At 40.9% G+C, this 19,169-nt stretch overlaps 1 protein-coding gene across 6 annotated transcripts in view; it reads left to right on the top strand.

The window, feature by feature from the left end:
* Positions 1 to 19,169, top strand: part of mdga2a (MAM domain containing glycosylphosphatidylinositol anchor 2a) — a 203,606-nt gene that overhangs the window by 87,705 nt on the left and 96,732 nt on the right. For 2 of the 6 annotated variants that reach the window (XM_034228594.1, XM_034228597.1), the window contains exons 4-6: positions 5,069 to 5,265; positions 8,424 to 8,562; positions 8,797 to 9,066. In XM_034228594.1, coding sequence (XP_034084485.1) covers positions 5,069 to 5,265; positions 8,424 to 8,562; positions 8,797 to 9,066 — 606 coding nt within the window. Of the gene's footprint in view, positions 1 to 5,068; positions 5,266 to 8,381; positions 8,563 to 8,796; positions 9,067 to 19,169 lie in introns of all 6 variants that reach the window. The other 4 variants (XM_034228596.1, XM_034228598.1, XM_034228593.1 and 1 more) reach the window with 3 other exon arrangements.

The following is a 19,169-nucleotide window of genomic DNA, read 5'->3' on the forward strand; positions in this document are numbered from 1 at the left end:
TTTACGAAACAAAGTTTGAGCTGAGAGGATATAAAATGCTCGTTTTCAGGTATATATTTGTATTTTGACATGTTTCCATGCTTTAATGTTAAAAAGTACTTTATTTTTCTCATTCTGCATGTGCTAGAGCACATATTTTCACCCTCTGTCTGAAACCACAACCCAGTCTTCTCTGATTGGCTAGCTGGCCCGGCTATGTTGGGTTTAGTAAACGGCTTCGAGATGTCGGAAAGGTCCTGCTTCTCAGCGTATTGCATACAATGAGCGCCAGCCAATAGAAGTGCGAATGTTACATAGTGATGTCACTATGTTACAGAAGTAAAACAAATAGTCAAATCAAGGTGGTTCGGACACGGGGGGAGTGTGTGGGAGATTTGGGATTTAGCCTTTGCAGAACATGCACGGAAACCTATATAAAACACCACAGGAAATAGTTTTAAATCACCCAAATAATATAATATCACATTTACACATGAGTAATTGGAAGTTTAGCTTTAAAAGGGATATCTCTTGTGTAAAATATAAAATAATGCCTTTTAGAATAAACATGCATAGTTTCTTTGAATTGGAAATTCATTTTGAAATGACAATATTTTTAACAATGTTGGCAGGCAGTCACTGAAAAAGCTAACTGTCTGAAGGCAGTCCTAATGACCCAATCCTCTATAGTGTTTATCATTAGTTCACCTTAACAAAAGCACTAAGGGGCAGCGATGAGCCAAGCCACTCTAAACCAATAACGTTTAACTGATTGACAAACCTATACCATCAAATCAATAATCTATTTCCCAGTCAACCAAAGTGTGTTGTCAGCAAATCGTAGAGTAGGGACAGCCCTAATATATCTGTGGTGGGGAGTAGTAATCGAAAACATCTTCTTCAAATGGTTACCTTAATCTGGTTATTTGCAGTAATCTCTTTAGAGTGTGCTATATTTCAGGTGACTTGTTTGATCTGCATGGAAGTCAATGTATTCCAAGGCTTAGACATACATTCAATTTCAGTTATAAAATATCATAAAGATCACAATCTACCAATCGGAGCTGGATCACGTTTTCATTATCAATTTTATTGTGTGGCTCGATGCTGTATGATGTGTCCATTCACTGTTATTGTATTGCTCAACATAGAGATGTTACGGCGCTGCACCCAGATATCGCACACAGACTGAATGAGCTTCTCCCAGGATTCTCGGCTCTCTCTCCTTAATTCCCCCCCCTCTCGATAGTTCACGCTCGTCTCTCACGTCTCGGAGAATGATATTCAGTTCTCTGAGATATCTCTGTTACACATCGTCAGAGTGGACTTATTGTGGGAATAGATGCATCATGCCCCTCGCCACCCTCCAAACACATCCATCCACCACCACAATCACACTTTAGTACGAAGCAACAGCTGACACCAAATAGATACAGCTAGCAGGGAGCTGGTTATTGTTGAGTGCAGCCATGAGATAGAGGTCACTGTTGCCAATGGGTTGAGAGATGGAGGGAAAGAAAATGTTCCAACAGTAAATTACATGCCGGATACACATATTCCATCAGTGGACTCCACATGAGATGGATGTTATATATCACCACGTGGCTTATTAACCTTCTCACCCACATAAATGAAATGCATTAAAGTGCGCCGTTCTGCAAACGGAAATTACACGACATCTAGATCATGTTATATCTCTGCTGTCTCATTTGTTGTATGTGTGTTTACACATTGTGTATTCATGTTGCATATTGCAAATGTAAGGTCCTTACAGAACATTAATCCAAAGCATTATACATCCGTGTGGAAATATCTCACGCTAAACCATCCTTGCCCCTTACCTCAATTTCCTATTTATTTAAAAACAGCAGACTGTGATATTTTTAAGAAATTGAAGTATACGCACAAACAGCCTGTTTTTTTTTTATCTGGTTGGAGAATATCTAAAAAGCCAGGAATTAATTTTCACATTTTTATCTGGAGTTGGTCTCCCTTTTTTTTTAAGGATTTACGTTCAAAAATCATCTCCAAAAAAAACTTGAAGGTAAGGTCATTCACAGTACAGGCTGCCAAGTAATAACTTCCCTAATCCCTTATGCCTTATGCACATATTTCCACCGGGGGGGAAAAAAGCGTTATGAGAGAGAACGAGAGTGAGGCACCCTAATTTGGTAACAGTTGATGTACAACATCCTGTTCTCATCTTGACAACAGCCAGGTAGAAGTTCATACATGCTCTCAACCTTATTCTTCCTCCCTTTTGTCTCTGTTTCCCTCTAACCACGACCACCTTATTACTCCCCCGCTCTCCCTCGTTGTCCCCTGGCACGCAAAATAAAAGCAAATATCTTGTCTTAGTCATAACAGGGCTGTTTCTACTCATGAAAGGCGTCGCTCCAAATGTCATTCAGGTCATCGCCTCCCGCTGGTAATGAAGCTGGGACGGTGATTAGGTGAAATGAATGGCGGGCTTCTGTCGCTGGTGGCTGACAGCCTGGGAGCCAGATAGGTGTTCTCCTCCCAGGTGACTTTGACACATCAGAGGGAGGGAGTGAAAGACATCAAAGCCAGGCAAAAAATAGAAAAAACTTGCATTAGATTAACACCCGAGAGACGTTCCTAAAAAGGTGTGTGATGATGTGCGTGTGGGTGGCTGAGGTTGTGAAGGTGGGAAAGGTTAATGTGTGTGAGTTTTTGTGAAGGTGTCTGTTTTCTTTTTTCCGGCAGTGGGAGTGGGGGACTTCAAAGGAAGGAGCAAAGGTTTGATGTGATAATGAAGCACCTTGTTTAATCCTCAAACTCTCTTTTATCCAAACCACTCACTTGTGTCTATTTGTCCGACAAATGTTTAGGTAGGCTTACAAAGCCCAAATGTCCAACCTGCTTTTCAAACGGGAGTATCAACGTCTTCTATTCACTCGAGAGAACAAAGAGATTTGAGATAAACTGAATACCTTTTTTTTTCCCCCCGCTTGTCTTCCAAGACCTCATCGCGCACACATTGTGTGTCTGCCGTTCACGCTGCTCCCGTGTCTTAATATCAAAGAAACCCGGAGCTTTGAGCCTTGTCATGGTTGGTGGGAGTGAGCAGGAGTGATGCTAAGGTTAGCTCGCTGGAGCGTTTAGCTGTACATGGGCAGATTTACCGGCCTGTGAACCCGTAAACCAGCAATTACAAACCTTAACAACTCTGGCGCAGGCGAAGAAAAAGCCACAGTTTTCCTCTGGGCCCGGGGATTTAAGCTTCACAATCAGTCAAGCGTGACTTCAGAAGCTAATTGCACAAGAGTGACACACACAAATAACACACACTCACACACCATCCTTTCGGGGGGAAAGACTGATGGTGTTGGTGGAATTTTGTTTAAAATTCATCAAATTTTAATCCAGTGCGTACATTTCCATATTTCCATATTTATCTCTTTGCGCTCCTAGCATCCACTTCCTCTCTGCATATCATTTTGGCCCTATTAATAGCTCAAACCGCTCCTTTACCTAATACACAAACATACAGAAACACACTCTCGTGTCACTATGAGGAAAGAAAGACATCCTCCCTTCAGCCCTGCCGCTTTAAGACACGTGTATCCCAAGGTAGATAGGGCTGTCAATGAATCACTCCATTCCTGCCACAGTTGCTAAATTGACTGTTTGAAGCAGGAAATGGATGAGGGGGAAACAGGGAAGAATCACAGATAAGATGTGGGATTCATACTCTCCTCCTCCCCTCTGTAATGAATCAGTGTATTTACTTAGCAATTGGCTGCTCTAAAATGGCCCAGCAATCTCTCCGTTGTCACCCCCTCCCCTGTTTCTCCCAACCCCCCCCCTCTAAAGGTAATTGCTCTTACCTGAGACACTGTAATGGATCCTGGATGAAGTATTGACCGCTGCTAGATTTTGATTAAGGGGCTGTAGGGCAGAACATGTCTTTAATGAAACTGAGGAATCAGCATTCTGTGGCTGGATGCTGCGCAGTGTGGCCCCGCAGGCACCTTGATTAGGACCTGATCCTCAGCAAATCCAGAGGTGTGCAGTCGCTACTGAATTAAAAGCGATGAATTCATCCATTAATAATACCCAAGGCGTGTGTATTTTTTCCTCTGGAGGCTTATAATCGTTAAAGGTTTGGTTATTCATTTACTGTAAGCGGTTTGCACATATTCACACGATCTCCATCACTCAATCATCCACCTTGTTGCTCGCTCACTGATGCACTAACTCACCCCTTAATACACTCAATCACTTTCCTCTTTCTATACAAAAGGTCAGCCTTTATCAGTTTGAATTTTAGCACGAGGGATAACTTCCCCTCATCCTCTCCCTTAAATTGCCTTTTGGCTCGTGTCAAAAACTGATTGCATCTCGGACTCAGATGAAAGGGGAACAGCAGGCTCCCCACGTTATTTGAGCGTGCAGATGAACATAATCTTAAAGGGGGAGCATTAGCATGCTAAAAGACACCACAGCTATGATGAACACCATTTGCCAAGGCTTAATGCGATAGCCGGGTAAGATGATTAACTTTGAATCCATTTAATCAAACACCAGCGCTTTCTCAAATAACCAAGTGTTGGGGTAACACGTCCCTCATATCTTCTGGGAAATGGGCAAAGTAACAGATGTGTAAAGTCAAAGAAAGCCTAAATTAGAGCATCAACATTGTGTCCAATATCATTTTACAGGCTGTATTTGATCGCATGATCAAGTATGAAACTCACAATGCGGTGTGACCTGGAACACAGCTGCTCACTCATTGACTGGGAAGTCAATGTGCCCTTGGGCTGCATCCTATTGACTTAAGTAGTTCAAGTTGGCTTCTCACCTCCTTTCCCACATCGACCTCCGGCGCCCATGCTGATAACTCACCCTCCTAATGCAATGACAATTCTGACCCTTTTGGTCAGACCTTCAACCACAATCAAGCCGAGAGATTGTAGTCGTGTTTACTGATACAAAGATTCTACGCTTGATTGGTTTATTATTCCTAAGAAAATGCCATGAAAAGTGGTCCTTGCTATTGATTGCAGTCTTATACTTGTCCAAAAAACTCATGGAATTTATTCATGCTGTGTTTCTTCTCTCCTAGACCTTGATGAACCGACGGTGACGGTGCACCAGAGTATAGGAGAAGCTAAGGAACAGTTCTACTATGAGAGGACAGTGTTTCTGCGCTGCGTGGCCAACTCCAACCCGCCCGTCCGCTACAGCTGGCACCGTGGGAGAGAGGTCCTGACGCAGGGCTCGGACAAGGGAGTGGAGATCTACGAGCCCTTTTTCACTCAGGTAAGACACGGAAACATGGATGAAGGTATTAAAATAAGACGAAATAGTGCAGTGAATACATATTATATTCCTTTCATTCTGTACAAGTAAAGCCTTAAGGTCGGACATTCAACTTGAGGATTTTGGCAATCGTTTAATTTTGCTGTTGTGAAGACATGCACCTTTTGCCCTCCCTATGTATACTACAAAGACAGGATACATAGGCTGATACAGAATAAAGGGTGTGAAACAACCATAATAAGCTTTAGTAGGAGTATAAAGATACATTCATCAGGAGATCATGTGCTGAAGCTCTTTCAGACAGTGCTCTTTCATATTTAAAGGTCTCGTGACACAATGAGAGGGTTTTTCTATTACAATGTCTGCTTGTAGCTATGATTTTATGTATAAAAACTATTGCGAATGTTTCAGCCACGCTACCAAACATAATGTTCTGACAGCAAATTCATTATCAGGTAATAGTTTCCATTAAAAAAAAGAAGATATAATCATAATCCCTTGACGTAAATCTAACCATTATTATAATGGTAGTCTTATTATTACCACTTGTAATGAGCATTGCATTGTAAAACAGTTGACTGATTCTCATGTTCTGCATATACTTTAAGGCCTTAGACGTTACAATTATGTAAATGCTGACCTTCATCAACCTATTTAGACTATGAGTAATACGTGCAAGAACACAACACAAGCACACTGAGTTGTTTTCACAAGATGAGTAAGCCGAAGTAGCTAACTGGTGAGTCAACATGTTGTCATTAGTTTAACATATTGCAATAATAATTGGAATAACAGTGTTGCTATATCATGTAGAAGAAAAGGAGACGGTACCATTTGGACAGTTTTTTGGTTGTTTCATAACCGTACCCCAAACCCTTACACAACCCCCTTAAATCTGCACTCGTTTACCCTATGAAGAGCTGTGTCCGTTTGACTAACCCTGTTTCACAGTTACATGCATATTAACTCCCTTCTGTCAAAGGATGATTGAGTTCTTTTCACAATCAGTTCTCTCAATTGTGGATTTATTTTTCTGGAAATTGAGAAACTTTTCCTCTAAAAAAAGGATCATGTGCTGTCAACAAAGAGCTGATTGAGACTGCTCCGGCACCAGTGAGCGAATTGTATTTTTTGAATTGGTTGAGTTAAATGTGATTTGTATGTTAAACCGGGTTTGCCAGAGAAAAAGACATGGGACTGAGAAAAAGAGGCTTAAGAAACAGAGAGAGAAAAAGGAAGTGAAATGGATGTTTGGCCAAATGGAGAAAGATAGCTGGGAACTAATGGAGTGGGTGAAGGAAGCTGAAGAAACCAGGCCTCATCAGGCACTCTTCCCTTCTCTGTACCTCTCTGCTCCATCATCCTGCCCTCTATTAAGGCTTTAATTGGTTCGGAAAATATGAGTGCAATCCAAACCCAGAAATTAGCTTTGTGACAGTCAAACTCCAAATAAATCCTGACTAAACTCCTAGTAATATGCTTGTATAAATGGCTAATAAATTATTTTTTACCAATATGTCTGAACTTGCCTGAAACACACTCTGACAAAAGCCTACGGGAAGTAGACTCCATTAGAGAGCAGCCAGGCCTCCATTTTGGCCTGGCACATTATTAAGTTAAATTCACCTCTGTACTATCCTCCCTCCATTATCCTTCATCCCGGCTCCATTCCCTTACACCTTCTTCAGTCCATCAAACGTACGTTTATATTCCCACTGAAACTGTAGGAATGCAGAGGTGGCATTTCAGAGACTGTAATGTGAAGAAATTATTAAATGAGATCCACAGCTGTGACTTTATTGTACAGACTCCTTTCTACTGTCTGTTACTTCTTCCTCCACCTCTCACTGCATGATTTCCCCACCAAAGTGCCACAGAATGGGACAATTATCGAAGGTATAATGGAGCCATTGCTCATCCCTTGTCAGATTCCCACCTCTTTATAGCAGCTGATATGTTTTAATGTTTATGATGGTTTTTTTTGCGATCTGCAGTTTGAGCATGTTTTTAGTTCTTGAGGAGGTAACCATTTAAAGTTAGCAACATATTGTTATCGCCCACATGGGGTTTATGTCACATTTAACTTCCTTGCTAATTTATTCGCCCCCATGTAGTCAAGTTAGTAGTTTTCCTGCTGCTAGCATGACAAACTTTCCTCATTTTCATCTTTATGCCTCATCTTTATGTTCCCAGCATTTGATCCCTCAAACATGTAATTTAAAACATGAAAACTGAGATTTTTCCCTCACACTGACAATGCTCTGCTCTATCATTTCTTTGTCCTTTACCTACAGTCTCGTTCCCAAAGCTGTTGTGTTCAATCTTCCCATCGATATGGCCATCAATCCCCCTTGTCCAATTTGGTTTAATGTGTTTGTCCTTTCCATTCCTTTCTCTGCCCCTTGCATTATCCAAATAGATTTTCCTTCAAACCTGCCCCCCCCACCTGCTGTGAGTAAAGCTTGCACTCAGAATAACGCGGACCCCATCTCCTGATCTCTGCTCCGAGGCAGAGGAGGTGACAGAGACATAAAGGAAGAGGAGCGTGGGGTCCATGGCTAATCTAATATAATTATGTGATCCATGAGCCTCGTTGGATATGATAGACGTGAGTGATTGCCATGTTGCGCAGACTGCAGCATGGTGTGGCTGACTCATGTTATAATCCACTGCCTCCTCCTTCCAACCCGACACCCACACATTGGAGTCAGTCAGATCAAAGGTCCAAATCCTCATTATAGCCTCCTGGGCGGGGCTCGCTGTTGACAGGCCCAGTTGGAATCAAACGCATTATAAGTGAGATAGCCCTTCCCTGCTGAGAACCATCCATATTACTGCAGCTGAATGGTGAAAATACCACATTGCCATTGACTGGAGAAAAATCCACTCGTTGGTATTAAACAGTTTGACACATCCATTTCCTTTTTAAAACTAGCTCCATCATTTCTGCAACCGATTTTACAGTACTATTCTTGAACTCTGCAACTCTTTATTTTTGGCTTCATTAAAACTGTATACATATTCATCTCTTTGACCTTTTCTTTGGAGCTGTTTGGCCTTTGTCATCTCCGTCCCACCATGTAGCTTTCTGCATTTATTTTACTTGATTATAATAGTGTTTTGCACACATTTGCATACCAGTTGTGGTTTGGTCTGAGCTGCAGGGGGAAACGAAGATTTTGAAGCTGAAGAACCTGCGCCCTCAGGACTACGCCAACTACAGCTGCGTGGCCTCTGTCAGAAATGTGTGTGCGATCCTTGACCGCAGTGTTATCTTCAAACTCACCAATAAGACAGGTACTAAGATTATTTATAAGCATATTACACTCACAATTACTGTTGTAGCAGTGCTTATAATATTATTTCAAGTCATGTAGATGCTAAAGAAAACGGCAAATGCTATAAAGGTGTATAAATAAGTGTTGGACAGACGAGGAAACAGTGAACTGACATACAGTATATTGTTATAACAGCCAATGTTACCCATTTTCTGCCGTTCTTTACATTTTTCGATTTGCTTGTCTTTGACAGCCTCCCCCTCCATCAAGCTGCTGGTGGAGGACCCCATCGTGGTGAACCCGGGCCAGACGGTCTCCTTGGTGTGCATCACCACAGGTGGAGAGCCGCCCCCCATTCTCACCTGGATCTGCAGTAATGACAGCCTACCACAAAGGAGCGTGGTGAAGGGGGGCACGCTCACACTCCCAGCCATCACCTCAGACGAGGCGGGCGTCTACAGCTGCGTGGCCAGTAACAGTGTGGGAAACCCGGCCAAGAAGTCCACCACTATCGTGGTCCGAGGTGAGAAAACATGACTGCATGGCCAAATATATTGAGTACTAAACGATTTAAAAAAGATATATGGCGTAGTCACCTGAATAAATGAAGTAAACATTGAGTAAAATAACTTATTTTGAAATATTAGATTAATTGAACATTTCTAATAATTCGTTTTTGATTCAGTTTTTTGTGAGTGTTCTCACCAGTGCCTGCTCCTTTAGCAACCGTTAGCTTAGTTATTAGCTAGCACCTGCTGGCTACTATACCCAAAGAAGAAAACTTGAGTCTTTCTTTGAGGACATTTATAAAATGCTGAGGAAACTCTTAATCAACCGCTTAGCCGCTGCTGCTCACATTGATTCTCCATTTTGAATGCTGAGTAATAATATAAGCTAACATAGCTAGTTAGCTGCTAATTTGGTAGCATGTTAAGCCTTATTAAACTAAAAAACAGCACATCTTAGTTACTATGTCTGTGTACTGTGTTTCTGTACAGCAGCAGTCTTTAGTTAGTTAATTCAGAATTACTTTGCCGTTAGTTCAAAATGTGTTTTACAGATGTATAGTTAATGCATTCACAGTATTGCTGAATATCCTTCAGATATGATTTGCTATTTGACCTTACAAATACACCCGGCACATCAGAACTCACCATCTTTACAGCTCAGGCTTAACACAGCCAAGGACAATGCTGGAGGCTTAAGAGTGTGAAACCATTAATTAAAAAACACTGAGTCAAAGAGTGGTTAACACAAATGTAACAAGAGCAAAAGAGCGAGGGTCACTGCTGCCTGTCTGGTCATTATCAGGAGAATAGCTTTTTTTTTTTCAAGCTGCTTTTCACCTGAGTAGCACAGGAGGCAAAGGAGCATCTGATCTAGCTGTAGCTTATTAAAGCAATTACCGTTATCAAAGCACCACTTTCTGCATGCTTGTCATACAAGGTGAAGGGTACTTTTCCTTATTTACAGACACATTCTTAGTAAATGCTAAAGAACTACTTTGAAGGTTTAATACTCAAGACAGGTGATTTTACTATGTGTAAGAAAATCTGTATTGATATAAGACCTACACAGATCAGACACAATGCATGAGGAAATCGACTTGCATACTCTTTAATTGACTGCTATTACTAAGCTCAGGATTAAGGGTGGTGTGTGACTAGTCTTTCATCTGTAACATAATAGAGGACCTTAAGCCTTGATTGTAAAACGGCAACTTCCTGCAGGTGAATAAAAAGATGCATTCATTTGTAGAAAAAAAAACAGCATTCACAGGGATGATCCAAATGTGAATGTCAAAAAGTACATCACACACACACGAAAGCAATCACATTTAAATCCAAATGTAGCCGATTGGCTCAGAAAGTTTCTCCGACTTTTCTTCTCTCATCTAAGAGATTATGCCACAGCTCCATCATCAGGTCGCCTGTGTGCCCGGCCTGTTTGGAAGCATTTATTTATACAGCCATATACTCCCGAGATGAAAATCAAATCATCACCAAATCATTTCTGATGGTTCCCCTTGACAGATAAACCCCTTCTCTGCATTGTGAAAGTGCCCATATAGTTGAAGACTTAAGAACTGAGAGGTGTACATCAAACAAAGGTGTCGGGTGTCCCGCGGCGGCAAATAAGTCAGAGCACACTCACCAGCAGGCAATCGTTGCAATAAATATCCGGCTCTCTCATCTATGTGTCGTACAACTGGAGCTGATAACGGCTCTCATATGGGATCTTAATCAAATATCATCAAAACAAATCACCACCTTCCTTAAATATAAATCAGGACTGAATACACACTCATTGATGTGTCACGGTTAAGGCTGCAGAGCATTTCTTGTTAAAAGTTAAACAGGACAAAAAATGTATTCTGAAATGTCATTGATTGATTTGTAATGGAGTGCAGCATTCAAATGCCTATGTGTAAGGATATATAGGTTATGCTTCTGCATACTGGATTTATATCCCTTCGTGCAAAAGACAGACAATGATTAAGACCTGTTATGGAGACATTGATCAGCAGCCTTGTATATTCTCCTAAAGCCTAAAAGCCCATCACTCAATAATTTACCGTAGATGTCTAAAAAGATGGGAGAGGGCTGAACAGATTATCAACTGACAAGAAATGTGTCCAGACTAAATTAAGCCAATGAGTCATCACACATCTCAGTGTGAATGTGGAGTGAAAACAAGCTAAACCAATGACAGGCCCAAACTAAATCTGGAGATACTTAAATGACACAACTAATCAATATGTGCATGGCTAATTAAGGATCAATAAAACCAGAAAATAAATTGGAACATTTTCATGAGATTGATGTACTGTCACTCCTGTCAGTGCAGATGTTGAATCAGTATAGTATTACGTATGTCAGTTGAGAACGAGGGGTTAGGGGCTGCTGTATGAATGAAGACTAATCAACAGAAAATCTTACTGGGTGCACATTTCGGACCAATATACTCAAATGAGCTTGGACATTGATGGATATGGACTTTCAAAGTACATTTACAAAGAAAAACAGAGTGAAATGACAGTCTCGACAAAACAACACTGATGTCAAAATGAATTTGATCCTAGCTCTGTTATGCAACGCTTCACAATCCAAACACAGCTCTGTTATTATTCTAATTCTGGGACAGGCTGATGAATTATGAAAAACAGTCAACGAGGTTATCGCATATCTCTTCGTGCCATCGCTCCCCTGAGTCTGATGAGCTGTCACTTACGCAAAATCAATTGTGGGATCAACATGTCCCAGATGACGGGGGTAGGCGGTATATAACTTTATATTCGTAGATTATAGAAATATATCATGAGTTTGATTTGCTGCATATTAACAAGTGTAGCAGCCATGACAATCGGGGGAAATAATGGAGACACAGTTCACGAGATTCTCATTCTGATAAAAACATAGTTAGTGCAATATGTCAACAAGAACATTTGTATAGCTCGTTAACTGACTTTTGCTCAACTAAACCACATCCATGATGCACCCTTTTTAAGAAGAATGTGTCCATTGTTTGCTTGTCATTTTGAAACAAATCTTCTCAAACAGATCCCTTGTCACTGCTGTTACTGACAGTGCATGCAAACAAGCTGACAGCATATTTCTATATAAAGGAGGCTGTGTTCACCTCTAACAGAAACATTTATGTCACCCTGGATACGACTTTCTGTAGATGATTGAATTGAGAACAAATTGTTGTTTTTCTTCCTTGACATTAACTTCTGCTCATGTTCTTGTAGTTCAGGCTAAATTCACAATAACACGGAATAAGAAAAACACTTTGAGCATGACTACTATTATTTAAAAAGTTGCAAGAGATAATGGAATTTTACATGATCTATGTGCTTTTGTAATGTATGCACGACTGATACAGATTACATTTTTAGACTGTTATTTATATTTAAGAGTTTAATATGGATATATTTTTTTCTTTTACATCAAATCATTGAAAAAAACTCTTAAAGGCTGTGAGAGAGAAATATACTGTGTATTACGGTTGAAGAATGACCATGACAGTCCTCTTTAGTTGTAAGACCATGCAGACCTTTCTGTCGAAAATGTCCTGTTACTTCTCTGCTGACACATTTACGGCCATTACAATACATTTTACATCAGCCAGGTAATAATACTAGTGGACTTTGGTGAGTCAACACTGGAGGGCTTTCCAGTCCACTTACAGTGCCCATTGACTGGTCTGGAATGGCCATTAAAATGGTTAACCCGACCAAAGTGGAAGCACAAATGGAGGTGGAGTGGACAGGGTGAGGATATAGTGCCCAGAATGGATTTGAACCTTTCTTACTCTTAGTATGCAAATCAATCATGCATGAAGACAATCGAAGTCTATTGAAGAAAGACAGGAAACACTCAAATACTTACCATACCTAGCACAGTAGAATGTACTGAACCCCTGCCTAGTGCTGTTCCATTGTGAATAAATGACTAACCATGTAGGAATTAAGAGAACCATGGTGCTTTGTTCTATTGTAAATCTCACATGTTGCTTCTTTCGTAGTTGGCTAGACCTTATATCGATTGTGACTGTTGCATTCCCCCTAATGAAAATTCTGTATTCTTCTGAAGTGTATTTGACAAAACAAACAGTGCAGTCGTTCCACTGCAACTGTTCACTCTTTGATACTTTGAAGTGAGGAAAAAAGGAAAACTGAAAGTGGATAATCCAGGCTCCAGGCTAGAGCACAGAGAGAATGCTGTCTGTGTTTGTATTCATACATTTTCACATATATTGTATGCTTGTTGATTCCATTTCTCAGAATATCTCAACCGTGGGCTACAAAATCGATAAATCAAGAATGCAAAGACGCTCTGCTAATTGCTAAAGTGCGTGTGGCCATAGAGAGTTAAAGCTGAACTGCTTGGAATTACAAACACTTGGGAAGAAATGCTGGCCATCAGTCTGCGCATGTTTGCATTTCTGTTGATATTCATGTGAATAAACTGCACGTCTAGGTGAAATACCAATTTACTTGTTATGCCCCTTCATTGAGTTAATGGGGCGTGTTTTCCAGGGTCACCCTGTGGCCTCACTGTTGCCTCTCTCAGCTTTTAAAGCGTCCTCTCCAGTCCTTGAGAAGGCCCTCTCAGACTGCTGTTGCCAAAGGGGCCTGTGTGTGTGAAAACACACATCTCTCCCCAGCAGATGGTAGTTTTTCTGGCCATACTGTCCCACCAGCCAGACTGCCTTCCAGGGCTTGGCCATCTCCACAGCCGGCCCAGCAGGCTACCGGCATCACATCGCCGTGCTGACAAGATCCTTTTTAAGGATTAAGGGTCCGCAACATGTCCTCAAAGCAGGTCAATATCCTGCCTGCCCCGGCCACTTCAGTCCATTCTGTCCTGCACAATCGCAGCAGTTTGTGATGTATCTGCTGCGACGACTTATAGATATGCCATGCTGGTTGTTTCTTCCTTCTAATGTTGTTGGATATGAGTAGGCAGCTCTCAAATGGAGATTTGGTGAAATCAGACAGGACTGTCTGTAGATGTTTTTGTTGAAGTGGGCATCTGGCCTGGCATTTTGTATTCATGTCTCCCCTACTCACACAGACTCTGCACATGTGTTTCCCGTCTTTTTCGCTAAGCAATATGTTTCCCCTCTGTGTGATGTCGAGAAATGAGCGTTGCCGTAGCTATCAAAGATGCAGAAAATCAAACGCAGCTGTGTTGTCGTCAGATTTTCCTCCAGGGGCTCCTGACAAAATTCAGGTATGAAGCTCTCACACCCAAGACATCCATCACGGCGGCTGCTAAAGTAGACACAACTTATTCAGCACAAATCAAACACACTGGCTTCCATCAACAATTTGTACCTCTGATTGGAAGCTTGCTGATATTTATAGAGAAGCATGAATGCAATCTTTTTTTCCAGTGTGAGCTCCCCACTGTTTATATTTAGATTGTTTGGTGGGGAGAAAACAATCATGACATTCTGTGTAAAATCCCGGCTGTCAGCATGTGAATCAACATGTGAATGACCCTTATCAAATATGCTTTGGAATAAATTATATTTGAAAGCTGAATATATTTCCATTCATGAATGCCAGATGTAATGGCTGGATAGGCAGAACTGGCACAGGCGGTCAGTCTCCTGGGCCGAGGCCCTACGGACTGCCTGTGTGTATTTGTGTACAAGTGTGCCTGTACACGTGCACGTGCCAGTTTTGTTTGTGCTTTCGGCGGCCGTGTGTGCATGTGAATCCTTTTTGACACAAATTAAAGCCTGAGGTCAGCCAGAAGGTTGAGAGCAGCGTTTAGGCCTCATTTTCTTCCCGCCAAAGGACGGACATGTGTGAGTGGCCGGGATATTGTAAAGGTGCTGATGCGTAGGGGGAATGTGTTGGTGCTAATGTGAAGATGCATGGAGTGATAATAGGAAAATGAAAGGTGTTTTGGACGGCTGTACGAATGTGTCTTTGAGCCAATGCCTTGTGTTTTAAACCGTGCTAATGCCCCGTGTCCTTAGTTGTGTTTAACCTTGAGCGAATGAGACGAGGCAGTTAGAGGGACATCCATCTGGCTCTGAGAAATGAGCTCGGATTCACATGCTGATATTCTCTGCGAGAGTGAATGGAGAGCTCAGTTTGATGCCTGCTGTGAGACGGACAGACGGAAGGGACTGAAAAATGAGACGGTCTGATGGGAAGACCGGGGGGATAATGATTCCGAGTGAAAATGGAGTGAGATGCATTTTTATTTTCTGCCAGACAAAAGCAGTGACCCTTGGAGAGGGTGGGACACACATGGAAACGTAACACAGATACGTTTCTTGCTGTATCTGTGCATAAGAGACGCTTTTGTGTCTCTGTCATTTTGTGCCTACTTACACTGTAAATTCATGTCATAATCAGTATGTCAGGGCCGTGTTTGTACCGTTGCCCTGCTAAGAATCTCCCCCGAGGTGGTATTGTAATACGGCCGCGTGACAGGAGCTCTCTGTAGAAGACCAGGGATTTTTCTCTTTGTGTGATTATCTGCGCTTTTCATGTTCAGGCCACCCATTATTCCCACAGGCTATTAAAGCTACGGAGAATCATAAAGGCTCACTGCCGGTGAAAGCACTTCAGTGTGCGGTAAAGATGAAGGAACACTTTAATTTGTTCGGTAATGATCCAAAAGAATGCCTTGGGTATCCATGGTTTCACTGCTGAACCATATGCAATCTTTCAGCCAAAATAGGATGCAGGAGAAAATGTAATGCAAATGTGAGTACATGCAGAGCCCCCCCCCCCCCCCCGCTCTCTTCTCTTGAATTGACCATGGTATACCTACTTTAAGTGTCCCTATAGCGGATGTTTTATTTCTTGGCATGCTGCCACAGTCAAGGTTCAATGACAGAAAAGCTCTGATGATGATAACAGGAGCCCAGCTTATAAAATGCATCAATAATTCATGTAGAATTTGTTTGTGCGTAGGTTGACTTGTGTTTTGTTCTCCATTTCCTCAGATACTGACTTGTTTTTTATTTAAAAAGGCTTTGATGTTATATACTGGTGCCTGAGATGTGTAATTACATTTGGATACATCTACAGATTGTGTCCTGCTTTAGTTCGCACCTAATAAAGTAGCTTCCACTAAACCCTTACAAAGTCGAAAATGAATCCTGCTGCGAGTTTTAAATGTTTAATACTGAAATATATAAAAAGGTTCCGCTTTATTGACCCTGACAGAGGTGCCTTATATCAACCTCAAACTTCACAGACAAAGTGACAAAGGTTGCCACTGTTTTTCCCAACAGTTTGCACGAAAACAAAAATGTAACATGTTAGCATGAAAGCTCAGTCTTAACCCAGACTTTGACCCCTCACATATTAGTTAAATACTGTCTTACTATTCCGAATGTATACAGTACACATAATCTTGCAAGATATTAATGATGTTGGAGGAACAATAGTCAGAGACACAGTTCACCCCCAGAGTAAATGGGAAAACTCTGTTTCTGAGCAACACGCTGGTTAAAGATTTATGTGACTTTTGCCACAAACTTGGTTATCAGTAATGAGGAAAGAAGAGTGACCATAAAGTCTCCCACTCACCTCACATCCTCAACCTTTCAAAATACCTCCAGTTTTAATATTTCCTCCCATGCATAAGGGGAACCATTTTAGTCACTGCAGCTGTCCGGCACAATTTACTACATCCAGGTAATGCCCCCTTATCTCTCTTGTACACAAATGTAGTCAATTCACAGGAATTCCTACACGCTTTTCAATATTTATAGTCAGGAAAAATTGCAGGAAAGGAGGTTTGAATGTAGAGGAGGTAAGGAGGAAAGAACCCAATTCTGAAATATGCATGAGTGCACTTACACTTTGCAACACTTGGCTTTTTAACGCGCACTGCAGCTCTGTGAGGAAACATGGGGAGGCTGAGTCACCGTGAGGAGAAGTGGGCCAAAATTAAAGAACAGAAAAGTGACATTGAGATTTATCCTGACATTCCTACTACTCCTTTAACTACTGTAGTAAAGGTATTTGGTTGTAGGATTAAAAAAAAAAGAACAAGTGATTCAAATGTATTTTTGCATGTTGCATTGTAGACTTTTAGAATACAATAAGTCTTCAATTAAATATTTATTGTATTTTTCTACAAAATACCTGTAAAAAGAAAACTTATATCAGATTTTTTTTTTTCAACATTAAACCCAGTGAGAAGGAGGTGGAGTTTGCTTTTCTACTTTAGTTTTCATTTAAATTGATGTTAGAGCTGGTGCTTGATGGTAATGTGTTCTGATCAGTATGATAATGGTGTGCTGGTATTATCATAGATATTAAAAAAGTGGAGCATGAGCAGCCAGGTCACTCCACACTATAATCTGTTCTTCACTAATGTCAGAGTCCAGTTAATATATATGCAAGTAACCTACTTTACTGAGCATGGACCTCTACATTTATACTTTGACTCTACAAGCACAGGTACATTAAAATGACCCTCTGGTTTGACTTTCCATCATGCCCTAACCGGAAGCACCAAGTCATGAAGAAATTAACTTTTTCTTTAATGATTTGGTCCTTGGGTTAAGATTTGATTTGGAAACCAGATCAGTCAACATTTGCATTTAATATGAAAAGCCAACTAGTACCACAAAGGCCGGCAACAAGATCCTTGATATAAATTGGAGCTTGCAGCCCTGCGGCTATGTTGACGATATGAAGGTCCAATTTTGTATTCAAGTTTCCTTTCTATTTGAATAGTTAAACAGTTAAATGATGCACAGATATTCATAAATGTGAGGACTGAAAGACCCGGGGCTGAAGTACTGTGGTTAATTTGGACCTGCTGATGGTTTCAGGGATACTTCACCTTGATGAGGGAAAATCCATAACAACTTTTCTATGTAGTACTTAAGCCTGTATCCTGTTCCCTTAAGCCTACTTGCACACTTTGCATTCAAATCAGCCTCAGCAGTGAATAAAAAAACTGATTTTTAAAAGGGTAACACTTCTGCTTCCAGTTTCTTCAAGATGGAGCTTAAATGTGCTGCTTAATAGATCATTTACACTTTCCAGTTGAAGCAAACACTCAGTGATTTGTGAATAGCTCCTTATCACCTTCTTTCTCACATTATGTCAGTGAAATATAACTACAGCAATTAGCTGGATGTTGCCTTGGGGGCAAAAATGGGCGTGTACCAATCGGAGGCTCTGGGATTTCATAATAACAATGTATGGATCCTTGGGAAAGATACTTAACCCTAAAGGCATGTAATGTAATGTAAGCATTTTATCCAGCCAAAAGGTCAAATGTTGAAGTATTAAGTCAGCTAATCCGCAAATGTGAGTTAATATGTATGAGACATGGTTGTAAGTGTATTGCTGAGAAAAAGGCAACACTGATAATGTGTTCGACAGTAAACACAAAGAAAAAGACAGGATGTGTTAAACGCAAGTGGAAAGATTGGGTTTAATTAGATTATAGGAATGCCATTCAGAATTTACCAGTTGATTTCAAATTCAATTTAGGTGAACAAAATGCAACAGAATAAAATTGAAATGTTATCTTTTGTATCTACGAGCATAGTGCTACAGCCACCAGCAGAAAAATCTGACTTCTTGGCTCATTTATCTTATTGAAAATATAAATAAGTAATGATTGTTTGAAGCTCCCTACAAGTTTATTGTCAAAGTAGGCCAAGTATTCAACAATAAAAACAGCAGATGCTTTGAGCCAAGCATTCTATAATAGAGGAGTGTACAAGGAAGGAGGCAATAACATACTCCCTTTCAGAATAATACAGAATGAAGTACCTATTGTCAAATATGGACTACAAGTGATGTGGAAAACTCTTCAGTCAGTCTTACATTTCTTTTTTTCAGAGCACTGCCTTAAAATGTTCAGCCACTTTAGAATACCTGTTAGTCTTTTGACAGCAGGTAGACATCTGTAACTCAACAGTATGACCTGAGTTTATCCGTCTGACAGACAACTCCGCACACAAAGATTACATCTGGCCTTACAGTGAGGCATGCTCTGTGTTTGTTAAGTGCTGAGTCCCGTCGCGCTGCTTTAAGTTGAGGGAAGAATATACTTGAGACGGAGGAATGTAAAAAGAGGAAAGCTGTTAATCCAAATGTTTATCCGCTGTCACCTGTGACAG

Source organism: Gymnodraco acuticeps, unplaced genomic scaffold (genome assembly GCF_902827175.1).
Source record: "Gymnodraco acuticeps unplaced genomic scaffold, fGymAcu1.1, whole genome shotgun sequence".
Lineage (NCBI taxonomy): Eukaryota > Metazoa > Chordata > Actinopteri > Perciformes > Bathydraconidae > Gymnodraco > Gymnodraco acuticeps.